General features: G+C 40.9%; 1 protein-coding gene across 3 annotated transcripts in view; it reads right to left on the bottom strand.

Annotated features, from left to right (window-relative positions):
- FREM2 (FRAS1 related extracellular matrix 2) overlaps window positions 1-23,553 on the bottom strand; it is a 157,625-nt gene extending 134,072 nt beyond the window's left edge. For all 3 annotated transcript variants that reach the window (XM_068526485.1, XM_068526483.1, XM_068526484.1), the window contains exons 1-2: window positions 18,103-23,553; window positions 12,914-13,003 (exon numbers count right to left, since the gene is read on the bottom strand). In XM_068526485.1, the coding sequence (XP_068382586.1) occupies window positions 12,914-13,003; window positions 18,103-23,281 (5,269 nt within the window). In that variant the 5' untranslated portion in view covers window positions 23,282-23,553. The remainder of the gene's footprint in view (window positions 1-12,913; window positions 13,004-18,102) is intronic.
- Between the last annotated feature and the right edge of the window lie 654 nt (window positions 23,554-24,207).

The following is a 24,207-nucleotide window of genomic DNA, read 5'->3' as shown; positions in this document are numbered from 1 at the left end:
CATACACATTCATATGTATGTACATATATAATTTTATAATTGACAATGGTTTAAATTATTATTTACATCAATATATGGATATACAAATCAATACTTTGAATATTGTCCCTGGATACAAATAGTAGTAGTTATGGGAACACAGAGGAAGTGATGTCTGACCTTAATAGCAGGGGTAGAAGAAATCAGGGAGAAAATACACTATTGGAGTGAATCTCATGCAGAGACAATGGCAGGATACCAAAGAAGAAAGGAAAGGCATGTGGCATGTGCAGGAATCCTGAAAAGGCTGTGTGGCTGGATAGATTAGACTTGGCTAGTTTGTGCATCAAGAAGAGTCTGAATTTTTTTTCTTTTTTTTGGCCGCACTGTGCACCTTGTGGGATTTTAGTTCCCCGACCAGGGATCGAACTCGGGCCCTCAGCAATGAAAGTGTGGAGTCCTAACCACTGAACCACCAGGGAATTCCCAAGAAGAGTCTGAATTTTATCCTGTGCATAACAAAAGACCATTGTGAGTTGGAAAGTAATAATGGTATCAGATTTGCACTGTAGAAAATGAACTGTGGCAGCAGAGGGGAGGATAGAAGGGTTTTTTTTAAAAGATAATTTAAAAAATCACAACTGTTTTTTTACGTAGCTATAGAAACAGTGTGTATCTGGGTCAGAAGGGAAAGTGACAAGAGATGAAGAGATCCATTAGGAGAATTACATTAGAAAAAAGTCCTTCATTCACTCAATAAACATTTATTTATTGAGCAGCTATATGCTCCAGGCACTGAGGATACATCAATGAAAAACAAGGGTAAAAAACAGAGATAGTTCTCATGGATAGCTTACTATATTACAGCTGGGGAAAATGGCTAACATTTATATAGCACTTACTCTGTGCCAATCATTATTTTAAGCAGTTTACTTTTAATAAATCATTTAAGATAAACCACACTGATGTGGTTCTAATGGGATCAATAGCCATAGAGTTAGTGAAGGAATCTGATTCAACAGAAATTCAGGAAGCAGGTAAAACTGACTGATTTAGTAACTGGATGGCTATGCATGGTGAAACAAAATGGTTCTTGAGGTCTAGGTAGCAAGAATAACTTTTTCTTAAATGGTTAATAACAATTTCTTAAATGGTTAAGTGTAGCCTACTTTTCTTAATTCTATAGCAATGATGCCGTGCATTTAATTTGGGGCTGTTTCTGCATAAAAATAATGTAAAGCAAGAGAAGGATTATGGGAACACAAAATGGTTCTTCTCTGTCTCTTGGATTTCTGAAGTCTACTAACCAGTTTTACCACTTTATTTTCAATTTCTGAAGTGCTCTCTTGAGCTATGCTTAAAACCACTGTTTTCAGTGTTCTCAAATCATGCCTCTAATAACTATGTAAGTGGAGTTAAAGGTAACAGGTGGGGCATTACCAAGATGAAATGATTAGATCTTTCTGCACAGAGGAAACCAGCAAAGAAATAGAGAGCAGGCACTTCTGCTCTCTCAGTTTGGAGGAAAGTAGTCAGAGCTCTCTTGAAACAAAAAGAGGAGAATTGTGTCCTGCCTTCCTTCATCAAAATACTATGAAGGTGCTATTTTCCAAGCTTAAATCAAAATCAACAAGAAGAATAAAACGTAGTTCTAAATTGAAAACCAAACATAGCAAGATAATTTTGTTCCCTTAATCTTTTCTTTTAATTTCTTAGTACCAAGAATACTAATAGCCTCTGCAAAAAGTGAGTCTTATGTGAAATGGTACTTAGCCATAACTGAATAATTTATTCTGGAATCTTCTACCATAACAACAATATGAGAATTCTAAATGTGAACCACCTAAAGGTACACTGTCTTCTTAACCTTACATTTATTCCCTAAGTGAAAAATCGCTAATGATACCACTACTTGGCAATCGATTTTTTTATCTTAGGGGCAGAAACAGATCAATAAATTAATGATTTTAGTAAATTTACACTAACTGTTCTAAAAGAAAAGGTTCAGGAAAACTTTTTCCCCCTCATTTACACAAACATTATTGCTCCTAGGAAATGTACATTATGAAATCAATCTACATTTGTGAAGCAAGAACCAAAACATCTATATTTTGTGTGTGTGTGTGTGTGTGTGGTTCACATATTCCTTACTTTATCACAATGTTAAAAAACCATATTTTTCCTTATTTGCAATTGGGATTAGGTATGACATTTTTCCCTTTGACTTCACTGGAATATTGCAGAAAGACCCATGGCTGTAAAACTTATCAGGTAGAAACAGATAAATAAAGCTGTTAAATAAAATCTACATATTACCCAATCATTATTTTTAAGAACATTAGAAGGATAAGATTTTAAAAAGCAGACAGTTTTCCTGTAAAATCACAGGAAAATAAGATTTTACATTTTTATTACACGGAATCAAGAAGTATCTGTTTACTGGAGACTTGCCTGGTGGCACAGTGGTTAAGACTGTGCTCCCAGTGCAGGGGGCCCGGGTTCGATCTCCGGTCAGGGAACTAGATGCCACATGCATGCCGCAACTAAGACCCGGAGCAACCAAATAAATTAATTAATTAAAAAAAAAGAAGTATCTGTTTACTGCAAATAATTCACATAAGCAATATTCAGCTTTTAAGGAACATGTTAAGAGTAATATACAAATCCACAGCACTTATTTTCCAATGATATAAATGGAGAATTTCAAAATATATGCTCTTCTTATTACTTAAATTTGTTAATTTTCTCAAAGATGCTTTTATTTGTTTTTTCTTTATGATAATGATTAAGTGGAACATCTGTCAGCTGCATAACTATACTACAGTATAGTTTAGTACAGCATTCTATACTAAATATATTTAGGAGATTCTAAGACCTGAACAAACATGGTATTTTATCACTGTCTTTGGCTGGTTGTGTCCCAGCGTATTAGACTTGCGGTCAAAACTGTCCCTCAAACCTCACAATTGCTAAATCAAGATGTTTTGGAGTACCACATTTTGGTAAAAGCATGTTACTATATTTAACCTTCAAGTCTATAAAATTTATATTTCCAGTCATTAAAAAAGAGAAATAAAACATGTACAGTGAAAAGAAGTACAGTGTTCTGTATTTCTATGATTTGGCCAAAGTGAAAACTCATTATTATTAGATTAATGGAAATCTTAGTTTAGCTACTTACTAGTGGTCCAATAACTTTGGAAGCATTCTTAGCCTTTAGATTCAGCATTGAAGAAGTGTTAATTATTCTTCCACTTTTGTCCCTGTATATCCCATCTTTCCACCAAAAACAAATAGTCAGACAGTCAAACTTTATACACAGTTGAAAAAGGCAAGCACAAGGAAGAAAGGAAGAAAGAAAAGGACAGAAGGAGCGAGAGAGGGAAAATAAGCAAGGAAAAAAAAAAAGAAAGACAAATAGAAAGAGAAGCTCTGGAAACCCTCATGGTAGTAGCTACCTGCACAGTTCTTCCTATGCCGCAGGACCTGTGCTGCATGAATGATCCTATTTCCACGAATAATCTTACTTAAATCTTCAAAAGAACCCTATTAGCTAGGTACTATTATTGTCCCACTTTACAAATGAAACTGAGGCTTGGAAAGGTTCACTCTCTTGGCCCAGGGTCACATCACCAATTGGTATTTGTCCCAGTTCTAACTCCAGAGGCTGAGCCCCTCACTTGGATGGAAAGGAAGATAAGCAGGGTCAAGAGGTTGACCTTCCTGTGTACACATTTCAAAGAAGTAAGACATCTCATAATTAATATGTTGGAAAGGACCTCTTAATTTCCCTTCAACCTTTTCCATGCCCCGCTAGTCTTTTCCATCTCAACAAATGGCAGCACCATTCTCCGCTGGCCAAGAAACCCAGAATCATGCTTAATTCTCTTCTTTCCTTACCCCATAATCCAATCCATCAGTAAGTACTATAGATTGAGATCTGAAATTATGCAAGCCTGTCTTCTTCTCTCTGTATCAGATGTCTTCCTGCATCAGCCCCTGCTTTCTCCTTGATATGTCCCCTTGACTCTCCACAGCTACAGGAGTCATCATCTGAAAACATAAACTGGAACGTGTTACTCCCTTGTTTTAAAATGATTTGGGTTCCCTGTGCTATACAGTAGGTCCTTGTCGGTTATCCATTTAAAATATAGCAGTGTGCATATGTCAATCCCAAACTCTGTTCAATATTCTGTAACAACCTAAATGGGAAAAAAATTTGAAAAAGAATAGATACATGCATATGTATAACTGAATCACTTTGCTGGGCACCTGAAACTAACACAACACTGTTAATCAACTATACTCCAAAATAAAATAAAAAGTTAAAGAAAATGATTTGGGGGATTCTCTTTCCCTCAGAACAAAGTCTAAATTACTGCCCTGGGTTTATAAGGCTCTCGCCCCAGTCTGTCTCCCGAGAACCATCTTGCCCCACTCTCTGGTTTGTTAACTGAGCTCCAGGTGTGTCGATGTTCTTCCGGTCACTTGAACACACCAAGCTCAGTGCCATCGCACGTGCTTTTCCCTCCACCTGGAACATTTCTTCCTCCCTTCTTCCTGACGCAGCTTCATCTCATCCTAGGTCTAAGCTTAAATAGCACACCTTTCAGAGGCCTTTCCTGACATCTGCATCTCTATCTTGGATTTAATTATAACCCCCATAATACTTTAAACAATGTATACGTGTTGTATTTGTCTACTGTTTTATCATCCATAGCTATCAGAACCTCAGGTCAGAGGTCATAACTGCCACGATCGTCATTATTTTCCGAGATCCCAATAGACACCTGAAACATAGTTGGGGCACCAAAAATACTTGTTGAATAATTCAATAAATAAGTGAATAGGGAAACTCTTTAAGTTTCACCATAGAAACGCTGAACCTTCTCTTCCATTGCATTCTGGTTCTCTGTTGTATTCTTATAGGTTCTAGCAAATATAGAATCATACTAATTACAACTGTCATTGAACAGCACGGTCTATTTCTCCTGGCCACACAGAGCAAATTTAAAAAGACAGACTGGGATATTACTGAGTAATGTAACATATACCACAAATAAATATTTGATTTGAGATTATGGTATTTTTGTCACTTATGAAAGATTTGCTTAGTTTTTAAAAGGTGATTATCATTTGTTTTGAGAGTAAATATAGAACCATGCTAAACATCTAAAAATGTGTCTAATGAGGACTCATATTCACGGGAAGATTTAATGATTTAAGAAACGTTTCCTCTGAACTAAAGCTAATGAAAACAGTACAGCCATATGACATATAATTTTGGAATGAACCTAAAGAATAATAACTAATAAAATTTAGTTTATATTTTTCTATTTAAAAGGTACAACTTCTTTCATGGACAGTACAGTACAGGTATTTTATAGATTCATGCTTTTAAAGGCAGGGATCTGGCGTAGAAAGATCTTGATGACTTGAACTGCTCTGAACTGTTCAATGAAAAAGGAAAGGCTTACAAACATTATGCCATAGTCGCCAACACCTTCTCCCAGGATCTGTATTCTAGTGGATCTGTGTTCTCTTACAGATTAAAAATACTCGTATCAGTGCCTGACATTACTTCACCGTCTTATTATAACCCCCTGAGGCACTAGTGTCTTTCCTCTGGTTCTCATGTCACTAGTAATTAACTTTATTGCCAAGAATGCTTGCTTTTTTTCTCTCAGCTGAATGTCTGTAAAATCTTTTAATGCTTGTACTCAGACCTCATTTTCCGACTTACTGCACTTATTTATATTTTTCCAGCCCTTGCTTTAAATTCAAGCTAATTATCAATAATGACTTTGCTTTAAACCCTGAAGTTACTGGTCACCTTCCAGCAAAAACTTGTGCTTCTTCTAAACTAGCATGAAGAGCTTCCAGTCTCCTGGTGTCTTGAGTATTCAACCATCAGGTACGGAATAAAATTCTGAAAGCCTCATCCTTAACTGACATTTCATATACAGAAATGACTTTGCAGCTTTTTCTACTATGTCAAGAAGCTATTTATATCTTTCAATAGCGTATGAATTAGGGATCTTGGCGGATGAAAAACTGGGCACCGCAAGGCACAATCAAAAACAGTGGCAACACGTGTCTGGCTATGGACCAGATACATTATAATGGCCAACACGCATATCATGTCTGACGCCCAGTTTCAGTGCCAAAACCAGAGAGAGACTCTCATAGACGGTGTGCCCATGTCATATGAGAGCTCAAATGAGGAAGCGGCAAACCAGTTTTCATAATGGAGAAAAAAGTAGGGCTCCCCCTACTAAGTATACTGGGCCAGATGATCACGTATCCTAATTCTTTCTTCTGCCCATCAGGAAGTATCTTGATTTATGTCAGAGTTTGGGATTGACATGTACACACTGCTATATGTAAAACAGATAACCAACAAGGACCTACTGTATAGCACAGGGAACTCTGCTCAATATTCTGTAATAACCTAAATGGGGAAAGAATTTGACAAAGAATAGATACATGTATATGTATAACTGAATCATTTTGCTGTGCACCTGAAACTAACACAACATTGTTAATCAACTATATTCCAACATAAAATAAAAATTTAAAAAAGAGAGAAATATTGCAGAAAAAAAAGAAGTATCTTCAATCTGATGCTCAGGCTTTGAGACTTGAAACAAGCAAACAAACAAGAAACATAAAAATGTACATAATGACTTTTTAATAAGAACTGAGGATACTTTATGCTAATATAGCTTTCTACTTCTCTCCCTGTCATAAAGTTGTCTCACATGAGGCAAAAAAATTGGGGTGACTAAAAATACTTAAGGCAGTGGTGCTGACTTAAAAATTTCAGTGATTTATAGAAAATGCTGATTTCTTTTTAAATTTTAAAATTGTGTAATTGTTTATATAACATACTGACAACTTTTTTTTTCTGAAAAGAATTCTTTAAGAATAACATGAGCTCTGAACTGGTGGTTACTGTGAATCTCTTCAATCTTAAGTATATTCACTGAAGGTTTCAAAGGCATTTTTACAGCAGTTAGTTTCATGTATTTAAAAATGTGAAAGCTTTACTAAAAATCTTTTTTGGTGCCACAAGGATTTAAATCAATGCTAGGATAAGAGAATGTTCTAAGAGAATGCAAAGGGTCCCCTGGGAACTGTTTATAGGAGCTTTTTGTAGAATACTATTTAATTGATCCTTATATAAAATAGAGCTTCTTTTGGCCATTTGTCTATTCATTCATTTAAATATTTGTTTAATATTTACTGTGTGTTCACCCCTGGATAGGCCTTGTGGTATAAAGATTAATGACACCTTTTTTTGACTTGAAAAAGTTTCTTCTCTACTAATGGAGGTCTTCACATTAGCAAGTAATCAGAATACAACATTCTTGTTCTAAAGAAAGGTAGGGATAGAAGAGCAAAAAAAGGGCATGGCCAATTTTGTTATCAAGATATTGGGAGCAACTTTGGAGAGGGAATGACATCTGAGTTGAAAGTTGAGGAGTGATTAGCAGTCATTAGGGCTGAGGGTGGGACATACCTGGAATAGTTTACGTGAGACTGGATTTCACATCATAATAAAGAGCTAGACGATTTCCTTGGAGGCAAAACTAAAAAGGGACAGGAGCGCTTTCATGTTAGAATACTTATAATGTTAGAAGAGGAAAATTACAGAGTTAAATGCTGAGAAGAAATCAGGTAGAATATGCTCTATTATGAAGGGGATAAAAGAATACATGTTTTTTCAAGGATGTGCTTCTTGTAAGCAACATGTAATTGGGTTTTGTTTTCTTATCCAGTTTGACAACTTTTATATTCTAATTAGAACATTTAGTTCACTTACACTTAATATAATTATCGATACATTTTGCTTTATATCTACCATCATAATATTTGCTTTCTTTTTGTTTCTTCTGTTCTATGTTCTGTTTTCTCTCATTTCTTGTTTTCTTTTGGATTTATTTTATTATTATTAGTTTTCTAATTTCTTCCCTCTATTAGCTTAGGAAAAAAAAATAAAAAAAGAATACATGCTTTTTTTCTTCCCACAAAATTCCAAGTACTAGATCTGGAATTTTAATTCAAAGAGGCAATTATCAAAGGAGAATGTGTTTTCCAAGTCTGTATTATTATCATTACATTGAATTACCCTTGAGAAGACATAAAGGGTAAAAGCAAAAGAGATGGAAGACGGTTTAGCTAAATCCATAGGTGACTGCTACCCACACTTATATACAAAAGCTCTTTGGATGAAGCCACAGATAACAGGAACACACTTCCTAATTTCAGAGTTTGACCTTTTAGATTGTAACTATGAAAATGCATGTGTTGATTGGCCCCAGAAAACTGGATGGATGACCTATTTTGATGTAACATTTTCATGGGGTTTTTCTTTTGGGCTGCACCACGCGGCTTGTGGGATTTTAGTTTCCTGACCAGGGACTGAACCTGGGCCCTCAGCAGTGAGAGTGCAGAGACCTAAGCAATGGACCAACGGGGAATTTCCTCAGGTTCTTCACTAATATTCCAATAAACGTATTTCACTACTAAATGATCATTTGAAGAATTACAATATGACAATTTATAATTATGCATTTTAAGGGCTGCTTAACATTTTCTGATGTAGATACCATTACTAAAAAGCTCTATTTTTATTGGCATTTAGAGTAATTTCCAGATTGCTACTTTTCGCATGGTGACATACACGTGCCTACAAATTTTTGCTTCTGTTGAGCCATGTCTCAAGTGGAATATTATAGCCTTCTTGACTTCGTCTCCGTATTCACAGATGTTTCTTCAACTTTATTTTCTCAGTTTACAACCTCACAAATAGTTTGGAAGTGTACCTCTTTCATCATAATCCCTGAAGGGAATTTTTTAAGAGTTTCTTTGTAATTTAATTGATCAAATAATTATAAAATGGTACCTTTGTGACCAGCTAGGAGGGTGGGATAGGGAGGGTGGGAGGGAGGGAGACGCAGGAGGGAAGAGATAATGGGGATATATGTATATGTATAAATGATACACTTTGCTATAAAGCAGAAACTAACACACCATTGTAAAGCAATTATACTCCGATAAAAACGTTAAAAAAAAATGGTACCTTAAGGTTGATTTGATTTGTGTTTATTCCAACTTTAGAAAGAACAAATTTTTTTCCACATGTAGTTAGAAAAATTACCAGGAAAGGATACTATAAATGTTAGGAATGCAGTGACCTTTAAAGTATTCTAAAATAAAACTGTACACCCCAGAGGATGCAGAACTTTTTGTCTCTCAGCAGATCCTACTCTGACTTCATTCTCATCTATCAAACGTGCCTAAAAACTCAGTCTGGAGAGCCCAGAGAATTCAAGTTCCTCCCTCTTTTGCCAATCCTGAATAAGTGTCGAAGTTACTGTTTGAGGAAGGAATCTGGAATTCAAATTGGCCTCTAGCTGCCTGGTTATACAACTTGAAGGAGGTCAGTTACCTATATCTGTGACTCAGTTTCCTCATCTGCCAAATATATGTATTTTTAACTGTGCTCGGAGCTATGAAGGCAAAATTGCATAAATGATAGTTCTAATAAAAGATCTAATGGAAAGAATCCTGACATATGAGGATCTGTGTGCATGCGTGTGTGTGTGTGTGTGTGTGTGTATACATGTGCTATATTAACCAACATTCATTAAGTCCAAACACAGTAGAACTCCGAGGTGAAAATCCTGACGTTATCTATTCTTCAATTAGTGTATTCTTTAGTCCAGTCTTTTGGTAATTGCCCCAAAGCCCTCCAAACACTAAAAAGTAGTAACTCTGTCCTAAGCACCAATCCATTAGTCGTGGGTGGTCTTAACCGGTTAGGACATTATAACAGGAGAATTCTGTGGCTAGCCAGGTTCTTATGATAATATAATTAAATCGAAAACAAGGGATTTTAGTTTTCTGTTCTCCTCAGCCTCCTCTCCCATACTTGACTCCTGAAATTAAAAGCTATGCTTTATTTTTAATGTTATTTGAGGATTATATTTGTTCCAGTAATTTCCTTAGATAGTCACGGTCCTAAAATCAATCTGGTTGACTTGAAGAAAGTGATTTTTAGTGAGTTGGAGAGAGAATTGGTAGTAGAGAGTTGATTGATTTTATGCCATGGTGCCTTGACTTGTTTCTCAGATCTGAAATACTAGAAGCATTTCATATATTTCATGGGAATAGTGTATGGATATGCTTACTATAATTGTATAAAGTAAATGATAATAAATGACTACAGCTGAATTCAGTAACTAAACCCTCTGGTGCAAAAAGTCTGTCATCAAATGCATGGGAAGAGTAAGTACCCTTGAGGGAGCTGTGTTACTTCCTGGATGGATGGATGGATAGATGGATGTGTTTGGGGAAGTTACCTGGCTACTCTGAGACCTAGATCCTTCCAACTGAGAAACAAGGATAATCCTTGTTCATAAGATTCAATCCTTGCGTTACCTGACATAATTCCTGAGGCATACATATCTTGGAGAAGTGTCAAACGACATCACAAATGTGTCTTCATAAACATGTCATCTAGTTCATGAAATTTACATTGCTACATTTGAAGATTTTGAAAATAAATGCTCATATTACAGTCTATAAAATAGGTCTTTTCTAGAGTATATTTTGATGAAATTACTGACTGTACTACTAGAAGATATAATAGCTAGGTCAGAAAAATTTCATAATTCTTAGTATAATATTTTTGTAGAGAGGAAGAATATCTTTATTTTTTCTTTCATCACAAATATTGCAAACATTTTTTTTTACTTCTGTTTAGCAAAATACCTCACACTTCCCAGAGAGGAGAATTTCATTCAAGATACTCTGTAAGTTTAAATAGTCTTGTACTTCTCATTGATATATTAGAATATGTTACAAAAGACAGTGCAAAAATCCTTAAAAAATAAGTATCAGATTGAAACTATTTTGAAATACATACATGACTTTCTAGTTTTTAATCTCGCAGGTCTCTGTATTTATTCTGTCAAAGGGAAGTTTTCTTGCATCAGGGAAATTAAGATAAATTCTGTTCCACAGAGTTGCCAGAATCTGCCTGAGCTCTGTAAGTAATGCTAAGTCAGTGGGAGGAGAAGAGTAAAGGACAATATCTCTGGAATTTTTCTCTCTCACATGAAACTCTAGCTCTGAAAAAGCTCCCAAAATGATTTAGTTCCTATTTCCATAAAAACAATCTTTAGAGGCTCAGCCATTTTCTCGGCGAATCCAAAAATAAACCCAGTCTCTTCAGCTAGTCATTCCTCACTTAATATTTTGAAATATGATACAGTATAATGTTTTCCAAAGTTTGAATACAGACCAAAATTTTAAAGTAATTGCTACCATTCCATTCAGCTAAGGAAAGAAAAGTGCATAATAATAGAGCATATATATGTATAAAAAGAAAGAAAAAGCAAAATGTATAAAAAAGTATAGGCTATAATGTCTTGGAATTGTAGTCATTGGATTTCAAACATTTTTTGGGAATTTTAAAGAAAATCATACTTTTGCTATTGAGGCTTGTTCAGTCATTCGGAAAGATATACATGGTGTTTGGAACCAACGATTTCGTCCTTACATTTATATATATATATATACATATATATACATATATATATATATATAATATATGTATATATGTATATAAGACAAATTTGAATTATTTCAGAGTCTCACTCTAAAGTTTACTTGCAGTAGTATTTCCCATTTGGGCAGCAAGATTCAACAAGCAGATTATTTTCTGGTAAGTTGATCTCCTTCTCAGAACTTGGTTTCATACTAAGATTCATTTATCAATATGCAGAATACTAAAGTATGATTTGGTTGCTAAGAAAATAAAGGCATTAAACTTATTAAATTTAGTTGAACCCAAGTTAACACCCTTTTTTTTTTTTTCCTCTCTGGCACACACCCAGCAGATGTCATTTTTCAGAGCTGTGATCCTGTTACGTCCAATGACACTTTAAACAAGTGCTATTTAATGCTTCAAAAAAATAGGAAGGGTAAGTATGGAATCTTTTTGAGATAGATGACAGAATAGTGTGCGTTTTTATAAAGCATCGTAAGGAAACAGGTGACTGAATCATTTCTCCCTCTCTCTTCTCTCGCACACAGGTCCCCTCATTTCCTGTGTCCTATTCACACATTCTTCCCGAGGTTCTTTTCCTTCTCCTGGGAGCAAGTGAGAACACAAACACCCTTATGATCAATCTAGAAGTGGCCAGCTTTCCTCCTAGGCTGCAGGGTGAGGAAGGGAGCTGAAGAGTGTGAGAGGCAGTCAGGGCTCTGGGGGAGCAATGACAATAAATTTACTGAGGTGACTTAGATCCCAGGCCATAGTCTATTCTCTGCAGTATTCAGACTTCACCAAGCAAAAGCTGAGCTAGACCAAGTCACAAAATCCCCCAAACTAAGAAAACTAAGAAAATCATTAGACGTACTGAGCTTGATACACATTTATTTAGAACTGATTTCTTGGTGAAGGCGACATATTATCCACCAGCATTAGTCCACACAGCACCCAAGAAAATTAGAAAAAGGTACCCCCTTTGGGCAGACACACCTAGGTAGAACACATGGTTTGCAAGTGGGGCTGGGTTGGTCCCAACATCCTCCTGTGGCCTCAAGCAGGCAGCTTTATGCAGAGTATAATCTGAGCAACTGGACACGGGGATCCTATTTACATAGGTCTTTCTCTTTAGTGCTTTACAAATCATAAGACAAGAATAATATAACTAGAACATGTATTTACAATCATTGCAGAGTAGTATTGTGTCAGACTGAGAATGTAAGATTTTCATGAGCAAATACCAACTTCACTCAGTACAAATTCAGGTGAGCATAAACTGATACTTGATACCGATTCCCTGTAATAAAGTTGTCAAAGAGCAACGAATAAAAAGCCACTCTCCTTGTTTATACTAACAGGAGAGTGAATACTTACCACCATCTTCAACTGTAAAATGGAACATGTCACTTGTGGCATTAGCCCCTTCTCTCAAGACGTAGCATATTTTCATATCATCAATGTCAGCTAGAAAATAACCAAATAAGAAGATGATTAATTACTAGGGCAAAACTGGTGACTCATCATTTATGGTAAATCCTATTGGCTATTACTTTTCTGAGCCATGTTAAATCTCCTTCTTCCCCTAAGGGAAAGAGTGCTATCCTATTTCTCATATCTCTAAGCCCTTTGATTTCAGCTGTCCCTTGGAAATGTGATCCCTTACACAGATAGAATGCAAGAGCTAGGTTATAATAATAGCAAGGTGTTGCCCTTCCCAATGATATTCGCATGTTCGTGCACCAAAGGAGTGACTATCTAAATACGGAATGTCAGACTCCATGACAGGTGGAAAGGGAGATATTTTGAGGCATGGCAGATTTCCTGGCACTACTGAAATCACACCCTTTGCCTCCCTGTAGGACTGGCCCTAAGAGGAAAGAGGTTCCTCGGCTCTACCTCAGGCTAACTTTTCTTACCTCTTGTGGTATAGCAGGCTGTTTTTAAGCTCTCCAAATCTTTGAAAGGAAAAATGAAGAAAATCTTTTTTAAAAAAGTCCCACGGATTGAAATTACTATCATGACTCAATGCCAAAGAGAACTTAGAAAACATCGAGTAAAAGCTGAAACCTTTATTCAGAGTGAAAAGTTATTCTGCCTCGGAAACGCTTTTTCTAATGCTTTCTATTCTAGCTATCAAATTCACCAGCATAGTTTGTTTTCAGTGTTGACTAAAATACAATTTGAAAATTTATTCATCCATTTTATCAGTTTTTCTCCTTAATGATGCCACACAGACAACATAATAAAACAAACATCATTTTGTTCTGTGATACTCACAGTAGACCTCTATTGGATCTGGGCCAATCAGCAAGTAGTTATTTGCAAGGTTACATAAAACCAAGATCATAGCTAAAAATTGCTTCAACAATAGTATTTGATATTTATTTGTCTCGTGTGTACTCTATGGTTTATTCATCTCCTAAGATCTCTCACAAGTTCACGCTACGGAGTTTAAAGGCATTACATATAAGAAAATGATTTTATGAAAGAATAGTATCAAGTGATGCAAAGTATTAGAATCAACAAATTACTCCATGAATTTCTATAGCTCCACTTTACAGATGTGAAACATATGATCTACCTTGGCTCACACAGTTTTGAAAGGTGACTTGCTTACAATCAAACGTTTGAGGAGGGGAAAATCTGATTTAATAGTTAATAGTACCTTCTTGTTAATAGAGATACCTAAAGGTGAAGCAAGTTCAAGATGTGTTGTTCTCCCTTAGCATTTCTTTTCGAACTCTACTGTAATCTCCCCAAATTCTGCCTCTTTCTGCCTGGCTGCCTTTTGTAGAAGATGGAAAAATTTCTTTTTGCAATCTGTTTTTTGTTTCCACAGTCCTTTGCTCAGGATCTTACATTCAGTAAGGGCTCAACTGTTTGTTAATCTAAAATGAGAGAGCCCGGAGGTCTGGTGGTCCACACCTGCATCTCTCCCTTCGCATGGGTGATGACTCTGTGGGGGTAGGGGGTGAAGCCCCCTGCACTGCTCTTTACCTGTTTTCTCTTACAACTCTTAACTTTTACAACCTTTAAATTATCGGTTAAGGAATGAAGAGAACTCTGCTCTGACTATAGGTCCTTAGCATAAAGACAACATCCTCCGGTCATGTGGGGAAGACCTTTGTCCAATGTTCCCATTCCTTCTTTAATTCTATAAGAAAATCTAAAGGCTCCACTATAGGAAAAACAACAACTACAATACCCAATCCCTGTATCAGTGTTTTCTAAGCAGAAACTATAGTACTTGGGAGATAGTTTCATTGAAATAAAATACCACTTCAAGACTGATTTTTAAGAACTTTTCTTTTTTAAAGTAATGAGAACATGAATTCAATTATAAGACATTCAGGTGTCAAATCTTCTCTCCAAGTTAGGCCTAAGCTATTGATTAGATGAAACAAACTACAACCCTTTTCATAATTCTGTTAATAATGCATTGTTCAAAAGGGGGGCTTTTAAAAAATCTCAAGTGAGTAAAGACTTTGATCATAACACTATTATTCTACAGGTACCTCTAAAAGTAACAAAACACACTATAAATATATATATATATATATATATATATATATATATATAAACACTCGCTTCTTAAGGCACAGAAGTATTAGGAAGATAAAAACCTGAGCCAAAATGTTATTTTCTTTCAGTAAACGTCTAACAACTAACTAGATTTTCTTCTCATTGTTAAACATGTATCAAATTTATTTCAGTTTATCTACACAATCATTCCATGTTTTATTTTTTTTTAAATTCTGAATTCATTAACATTCCTGGTAGTCACACCCTGGCTACCTTTGGGAAATTTCTGAAATTGATTTCTAAATTATCTCCCACAAGATATTATTATGTATTTATTGTAGAGAAAAAAATCCAGGTACTTGAGACAAGTGTGGGGTGGAGAGGGCAGGGAAGGGCACCTTGAGAAAGAGCAAAGTTTGAAATAACTAAATAATTTCCTTAATTTGTCTAATTCTACCTTGTTTACTTTTCCTAATAGTGAAATTTAATAAGTTTTAGAAATAATTTTTTTTTTCTCCTAGGGACCATTCAGTCAATTTATTTGGCAATAGCCTTCCCAAGCCATATGTGCTAAGTGGACTTAATTCAGTGCATTGAAAATCCATCAAAATATAGTTCATCTCATCCCTTCATGATAAAACAAAAACAAAGGAAAAGACAGTACAGTCCTCACTTTAGACACTGCTTCTACTTTCTCTACTGCAAGAGCAGCCATGGTAGCTCTATAAGGGAGCTTTCTCCAGTTTTACTCACTTATCTAATCTCCATAGATAACTCCTGTGAACCAAACTCCAGCCTCAACTTGTTGTAATGAGTCCTGTGTGATTAAATACCAACAATTTTCCTAGTCAACATTTGGGTTCTTATTGGAACGTGATGATTTCTTTTAAAATGTAATCTTAAAAATTTATCTTGGGGGCTTCCCTGGTGGCGCAGTGGTTGAGAATCTGCCTGCTAATGCAGGGGACACGGGTTCGAGCCCTGGTCTGGGAAGATCCCACGTGCCGCGGAGCAACTAGGCCCGTGAGCCACAACTGCTGAGCCTGCGCGTCTGGAGCCTGTGCTCCGCAACGAGAGAGGCCGCGACAGTGAGAGGCCCGCGCACCGCGATGACGAGTGGCCCCCACTTGGCGCAACTAGACAAAGCCCTCGCACAGAAACGAAGACCTGACACAGCCATAAATAAATAAATAAAAATTAAAAAAAAAAAAGTTCTCTACTGTAGTTACACAAAAGAAATTTCTTAAGAAAAAAAATTTATCTTCACTTTTTATAATAAACTCATAACTACTCTATATTTACAAATGACTATAAAAAGTAATCACGGTGACGTCAAGTCAGTGACAGATAGAGCAACAGCCTGTAATGAAATAGCAGAACTTTATGGCTCAATATTTAGGAAATAATATTCCAATATTTTGAGCTGTTGGACTTGGTCCATAGAATTTAAATTAAATCATTTGCTTATTTTCCTTCTTTAAAAAAATAAAAATGCCTAAAATCAGATTATACTTTTGTCATCAGAGGAGTCGTTTGAAGTAACATTTTCAATCCTGTAAAGAATATCCTTTCCATATTCCTTTCATCCTCTTTACTTTCCATGAAAGTAAACCAGTCTGAGATTGCATGCATCTCTACCCTCAGAAAGCCTTCACACAAAAGTTTCCTGCTGGTCTGGCATGACACTTGGCACTCTGAAGTTTTCCTGTCCCTGCAGGCCCTAGGAGATATAGTCAGGCTTTCAGCCAAGAATCAGGAGGTTGGAGTGTAGGGCTATTTGCCAGCATCTAAAACAGAGAAGCAGTTTACTTTAACACTACACTTTGCAACATCCATGTTTATTAAAGCATTTGTTATCTAAGAGCCCAACACTGCTGCAGGAAAAGAACACTCCCCCTGGGAAGCCCTGGGGTTTAACTCCATCTGCTTTCCATTCTGACAAGGGTGAGATTTTCATGAAAGCAACCCAAAGCTCTTTGTAATGAAAGTCGCACATTCTAGAAAACAGAGCTCTAACTCCCAAGCCAGCAGATTGAATGGGCTTCTCCCTTTAGTCACTGAGTAACTCTGTGCAGGTCACCTGCCCTTCCTGTCTCAGATTCTGTCCACACACAAAGAAAATTGAGGTTACAAAAATGCTTTAGTCTCGAGGATGCAGATGCTTCAGGCAACGGTGTTGGTTATTGTGTTTGAAACAGGGCAGAGAGAAGGCTTGAAATGAGAAAATAATTTCTTCCTTCTACTGCTAATCTTGTTAACATACCTTCAGGTTCTTAACAATGAAGTGGATGTATATTTTGGTGATGGACTTATTGTCTTCTTATACATCGTTAAGTATACTTTCTTCTCTTGTGTGGATTGTTGCAGCATGCCGTGTACATATAATCATTCTAAATCTAGATAGGTGTTTACCTCTTACATCTTTGGACTGGTGTTAGCCTAAGTCATAAAATCTTATGAAAATTATAAAATCTACAAAGCAAATACAAATACGTCTTTTTATTTTTGTTACAAAGTTCCTAACAACTATACCAGACTTACAACAAATCCTCTAAAAAAGCAATCAAAGTAATATAAATTTGAAGGTTCTATTTGAATGGTGGGTGATGATAATAATAATAATAATGTGGATATATAGAATTTAGAAAGCACATCTTTCTCTAAGATGCTAACATGCTTCATGAACTGTCTACAGCATATAAAACAGGCTGCTGAGGATGGGTGTGGTTAACAGAGCAGAACTGGAAAGCCTGCTTTAAATTTAATTCACCAAAGTCGAGCTCCTCCTTTGACAATGTAGCTTGTATTTTCAAAATACGATACTCCTTCTAATAAAGGTCACTGCAGTAGGACATATGGCAAGAAGGGAGCTGTTCTCCCAGGAACGAGAGTCCCTGTATTTTCACCTCCCCTTCATTTCCCTTCTCTTCCCTTGGACTCTAATTTGATGCTCTATTTACGAAGTTCTCAGGGACAGCCATATCTCAAGAAGTAAGACTTGGAGTGCCCTTTGATTCTAAAGAAAGAAAAGTGAACCATACCTTGTGTAAACTGAGTCACACTGTGGTTGCCTTGGCCCAGGTTGAGGAGATATCCATGTCGAGGGGCCTCCGTCACAATAAACCTAAGAGAAAGATGTAAGCTGTCTCTGTCCTCCACTTTCAATACTTTGCTTGTGATCATGGACCCCAAGTGGCCTGTGGCCAGAGGGCGAAGTGTAGAAGCCCCTTTGTTCACTGCAATTTGAGGGACACTATTGTCAACAGCTAAGACCTGGATCTTCATCACTTGGGGTCTTCTTGTTTCAAATACCGTATCAGGGAAAACATAGAACTCTGTATGGGAACCATCAGTCACCATGAAGGAGAAGCTGTCTTCACTTGACTCGGTGCCATCATGTCTGTAGCTGATTAAGTTTTCATTCAAGTCTTGCTTGGTAAAAATCATGGCGGGTCTGGTATTGTTGAATAGGAGTTGACCATGAACAGGCACCTGGGTGACAGTGAATTTCAAGAGTTTGTCTGGAGTATCTCTATCTTCCACAGTGAGTTCAAAGGGAGTAATCAGCTTGTTTTCTCCTTCGCTGACAACCAGGTTATGGATGGTGACCACTGGCTTTTTGTTGTCCACATCACTGATGGAGATACGGAATGTCCGGAAGACGGGGTTACGCCCGTCAGTGACTTGAAACTCAAAGCTGTCCATCTTCACCTCGTCATCAGCTGTGTGGATGTAGTAGATTTTGTTGCCAGCCAGTTGGAGCTGAGTGAAAGATGTGATGGATACTCCAGGTTGGTCTGTGCATTCTAAGTGACCTCTCATGGGAGCCCTGGTGATGGTAAAAACTAAGTTTTCATCAGGACTGTTCAAGTCACTAGTGCTTAGTAGGTCTGTTGTGAGGGTGACCTTACCACCTTCTTTCAGAGACACTCCCTTACTTATCACATCAGGGAAGACAATGTCAAGGCTCCCAACAGACACATAAAAGTAGCGATCTATAAGGGCATTTATTCCATCAGTCACATCAAACTTAATTAGATCCCGAACGCCCTCTTGCCCAAAATGGACGTACTGAATTAAGTTCCTGTCCACTTCATCCTGGGTAAAATTCATGCCCAGTGTGATATTTTCAAAGACACCTATAGGTTTTTGTCTCTGTAATAAGCCATGTCCTGGCCCATAACGAATAATGTAAACCAAGGATTCGTCTTCAGAATCTAAATCAGTTGCCATTAATATTTTGTTGTTGATAATTTTGGTTTCCCCAATTTCTATTTCCAGTCCATTATTGATGGCCATTCTGGGGGTCTCATCATCAACGGGGATAATCATAATGATGACCATCTTTTCCACAGAGTGCTTACCATCTGTTAGTTTAATCATGAAACTGTCTTCCTGAGTCTCAGAGTCATCGTGCTCATAAATAATGCTGGAACTCTCTATGATCTGGTCCAAGGCGAAGCTTTCAACCAAAACCGTGCCATTTATCAGCTGGTTCATGACGTGACCGTGGGTAGGAAACTTGGTAATAGTGAAAGTTAAGTCATCTGGGGGAACGTCAGCATCAGCAGCATTGAGGATGGGCGTATCGACCACCAGACTCATGCCTTCCATCACCATAAATTCTCTCATAAATATTTCTGGCTGTTCATCATTGGTGGGAATGATTATGATGGGGAAAAAATGTCTCTCTGAAAAGTTAATGCCATCAGAACAACGAAATATAAATCTGTCTTCCACCGGTTCTACTCCTTTATGGACACTCTGGACGTAGTTTATATGACCCTGCCTGAGATCTTTCAGAGTGAAAGCACTTATGGCAATTCCTGCTCTTGATTTTTCAGAGCCTGGGGCTGGAGAGATGTTCTCCACGTAACCTGAGGTAGGCTGAATAACTATGGTGCACAAGATGTCATCAGTGAGGGAATCAGTATCTTCAGCACTTATGTGCATTGAGGTTATAACACTTTTATCACCTTCCATCACTATAAACCGTTCACCTACAGAAATTTCTGGGGCCTGGCTGTCAACAGGGAGGATGGTCACCCACACGGTAACTCCTTGGATAGTATTACCACCTATTCTCCATTCTTGAGACATATCTGACAGACTCAGGTTGAAAGAGTCCTCCTTGGGCAAGAGACCTATCTCCCCACTAGTGTGGGCGTAAACAACTGAGCCCTCCAAGATGTCCCTTTGGGTAAACTGCTCTGCTGGAACTCCACGGACCAAGATTTCTCCACATAAGGGCGGATCTTCCAAGAGGAAAGTCAACATCAAATCATCAGTGTCCTCATCGGTCCCCTTGATAACATTGGCAGTGATTTCAGTAGCCCCGTTTTCTAAAACATCTAGATAGGACCCCAGAGTGCCTGCAGGAAGGCTCAGCATGGGCACCTCATCATCCACTGGCCGGACATTCACTCTGAGCGTGATGGGCACCACATGGTGTCTGTCGCTGACCTCCAAGGAGCAACTATCAGTCAGAGATTCATCCCCATTATGGGCATAGGAAATCCGACCCCGTTTTATGTCCTCTAAGTGGAAAATCCCATCTACGCTCAGTATCTGTCCAGACACCCTCATGTGGCCATGTTTGGGTGCCTGTGTGAGAGTGAAGGTGATGTGGGCCGAATCAGTGTCTATATCATTCACACTCAACTCAGTCTCACTCAGGGTGTGGTGGCCCTTTTCCTGAATAGTGAAGCCAGTGTTGAGGACCTCAGGTGGCTGGTTGTCCACTGGCTGCAAGTAAAGGGTGAAAGTGCCTGGAGCCACGTTCCCAGCTCGGTCCTCCACCTGGAATCGGAACTGGGCCACTCGGGCAGCCACTCCCAGTTCTTGATCTGGAGGTCTGTAAGCAATTTTATGGTGGTTGACCTGGGCTTGTGTAAAATGGGCCACCGCCACTGAAGGGCTGTCAGTCAGGACCAAGGTGCCCAGTGGGGCTGGTGAGTGGTTTTTATCTGTGTCCACTGGGGGCTGTGTCACCGTGTAGCGTAGTTCCCGGTCGTCTGTGTCCAGGTCAGTGTAGTGCAGCCACTTCTTCCTCAGCGGTGTGAGCTGGGATTCCTGTACCACCATCCGAAGGGGACAGCCGCTGCCCAACTGCGGAGGGAGGCGATCCACGGGATGAATGCGTATCACAAACCTCTGTAGCCCAGACCTGTTAGGGGGGTCATGGTTATCCTGGACTCGAAATGTGAACTGGTCCATGACTGGCCCAGGATTGTGAGGCCCAGAGTGCCTGTAGAAGAGTCTCCCCTCCGTTATGTCTCGCTGCAGCCACTCTGTCACCGTGTTCTCATAGAACGCTCCCTGTTTTCTCCAGGGGCCCCTGATCAGCATCTCTTCCTCCTGGGGAGGATGGGTTTGACGGAGAAGCAGATGCCCTGTAGTTGAGGAGGGCGACTCTAGCACAAAAAGAAGCAGAGAGTCATCTGAGTCCGTGTCGGCTGCACTTAGAGCTTGGGGCAGGATGGGCACGGTTTCACCCTCTGCCAGTGTCAGCCCCGTGTTGGCACTGAGGACTGGTGGCTGGTCATCCACAGGCACGAAGGTGATAGGGAACAGGAACTGCACCTGGTGCCTGCGCCCTCCATCCGCCATCCGAAGCACGAGGTTGTCACTTAGGGAGCCATCTTTGTCATCGTGGTGGTAGACCACTTGGCCGGCTGCCAGCTCAGCTACCGTAAATGTCCTGGGGGCAGAGCTGCCACTTGAGGCACCCAGAAGGACAAGGTGACCATGCCGGAGCCCAGCCACCACCTCCAGCTGCACTGCCTCTAGGTCATCCTCATCACTGATGACCAGGTTCTGGGGTCCACTGCCTGCAGGGCCGGTGAGGGGCCGAGACTGGCCCTCATAGAGAACGAGCCCAGTGTTGCGGGTGACCACTGGAGCCAGGGTGTTCATGGGCTTCACCACCACCATGAAGGCAAAAGGCTCTGAAGCTGTTCCTTCTGGGTCCACTACCTCCAGCTCCAGTTCAAAGAGACGCTCCTGGTCGGAGTCCTCAGAGGGGGGCTGATAGGCAATCTTCAGGAGGTGCAAATCCCTCTGAGTGAAGGAGGAGAGGGGCAGACTGCGATCATCAGTGCTCACCAGGTAGCCCTGGCCAGGCTGGAAAGGAGAGGTGAGATTGAAGATCAGCAAGTCGGGGGTGGACTCAGCATCCTCGGCTGCCAACATGTCTGGCGTCACGGCGGTCAGTACAAACTGGTCCACCTCCAGCATCATCATGGCCACAAAACTGGGCTTGGGTGCAGTGTTCTCAGCCCCTCCTCGGATCCTCACCAGTACTTGGAAGTGCTCGCGTTTCAAAGCAGGGCTGCCCACAGGAGACCCTCGTGAGCGCAGCTCCACCACCATGGGCACCCAGTCCCTGTCTGGAGAACGACTGGGGGCCGTGTGACGGTAGCGCACGCCGAGTTCCTGGAAAGCTTTGCAGTCCATCAGGAGCGGCTCCTGGGTGCCCGCCTCGCTGGCACGTCCCGCGACTGGCGGGTAGTGAAGGAGCTCCCCGTAGCGAGGCAGCGCGCCCAAGCCAGACAGGATGCCCACGCGACACTCCTCGGCCTCGGGCTGGTAGGCGAATTCCAAGGTCCGAGAGTCCAGGGCATTGCTGGTGCCCAGCAGCTCCTCCACGACCAGGGGCAAGTTCCGAGTTACAACCTCCAGTTGGGTGAAGACCACCTCCACCTCCAGCACCAAGGGTAGCACTGCCGCCCCTCCCGGCGCGTCGTAGCGGAGCTGCAGCCGGACCCGGTCCCGCGCCGGGCTGCGCGCGCCCAGGTGCGAGTAGCGCACCTCTCCAGCGCCGAAGTCGCAGGGGAAGCGCTTGGGACTCAGACGGCCGGGCCGCTGGGCCAGCGCATCGTTGTCCAGCACGGTCACTACGCAGCGATCCCCCGGCTGCACCTGCAGCACCAGGTCCTGCAACGGATCCAGCCAGACCTCACGGCCGAAGGGCACCCGGAGCCCACGGTTCGCCGGCACTATGGCCTCTTCGGAGGGGACCCCTGCAACGCCCGCGAGATCCGGGGACAGCAACGCCCGGCCGGGGTCAGGGGGCTGTGCCCGGACGCGGCTTACCAGTGACAGGAGAAGCAAAAACAGCAGCACCAGCCGGGGCGGCGGCGGAGGCAACGGTGGAGAGGTGGCGGGGTTGGCTGCGCGGCGCGCGCGGGCGGTGGTCCCGGGGGTCCGGGCTGCGTGCATGGTCCGGATGTTAGGGCTCGGACGGGTGGCCCTGAGAGCGCAGTCAGTCCCGGTCCGGGGCAGGTGGTAAGAGAGCCCTCCGGAAAGTGCCAGGAACTCCGCACGGCGCCCGGGGGTTCCTGCTGTAGCCGAGGCTGGACCAGAAGGATGGGAAAGAGGCTCGGCACGGCCCCCGGAGCTGCCGGGGAGGCTAAACCGTCCCGGCCGGTCCCGCTCCGCGGCTCGCGGCTCAGTCGAGCGGAGAACTGAGTCCCTGCACTCCTCCCTCCCAGGTCCCGGGACCCTGAGCTTTGAGGGAAATCCCTCCCCTCGCACCCCTTTACTCCAGTCCTCCCAGGAGGCCAATCGTCGGTCCCGGGAGGCGGTCCCGAGACGAGGGTTGGGTAGCGACTTCTGCCAATCAGCTCCTAGGGGCCGAAGCCGGGAAACCGCGCGGAGGGGAGGAGATAGAACGCGCGACGCGTTGTCCTGGAAGTGAGGGCGCTAGCTCCGCTCGGCCCTGCTAGGGCTGCGGCTCTCCAGCCCCACAGCCGGAACGCGCCGCCGAGCTAGATTCACTTGTCCAGCTGCCTGCGATCCAGCAATACCCCCGTTTTAGCTCCCATGCCCCCAGTTCAATGGGATCCCGCGCAGGGAATGCTCATTTCTCACTGTAACTTGCAAACCCGAGAGGAAAGTTAGACGCAACGTGGCTTGAGGGTGAATCAAAACCCAGAGCAGTTTAGGGAGAAACTCTGGGGCCTATGCGCATAAGAAGGAAAGCTGGAATTAAAAGCCCGTCTGGAGGAGTTTGCGCCTCCCCTCGTCCCCGCCCCCCGCTGTCTCCTCGTAAATTACAATGACTACAGTTCTCGGATTGGTGAGATTTTAACAAGCCCCTCCTTTGCAACCAAATTTCAGAGTAAAAGGAAAAAGGGGCACTTGGA

This window comes from Eschrichtius robustus, chromosome 18, assembly GCF_028021215.1.
Source record: "Eschrichtius robustus isolate mEscRob2 chromosome 18, mEscRob2.pri, whole genome shotgun sequence".
Taxonomy (NCBI): Eukaryota; Metazoa; Chordata; class Mammalia; order Artiodactyla; family Eschrichtiidae; genus Eschrichtius; species Eschrichtius robustus.
The sequence above is the reverse complement of the archived record's forward strand: the minus strand, read 5'-3'. Positions and strand labels throughout refer to the sequence as shown.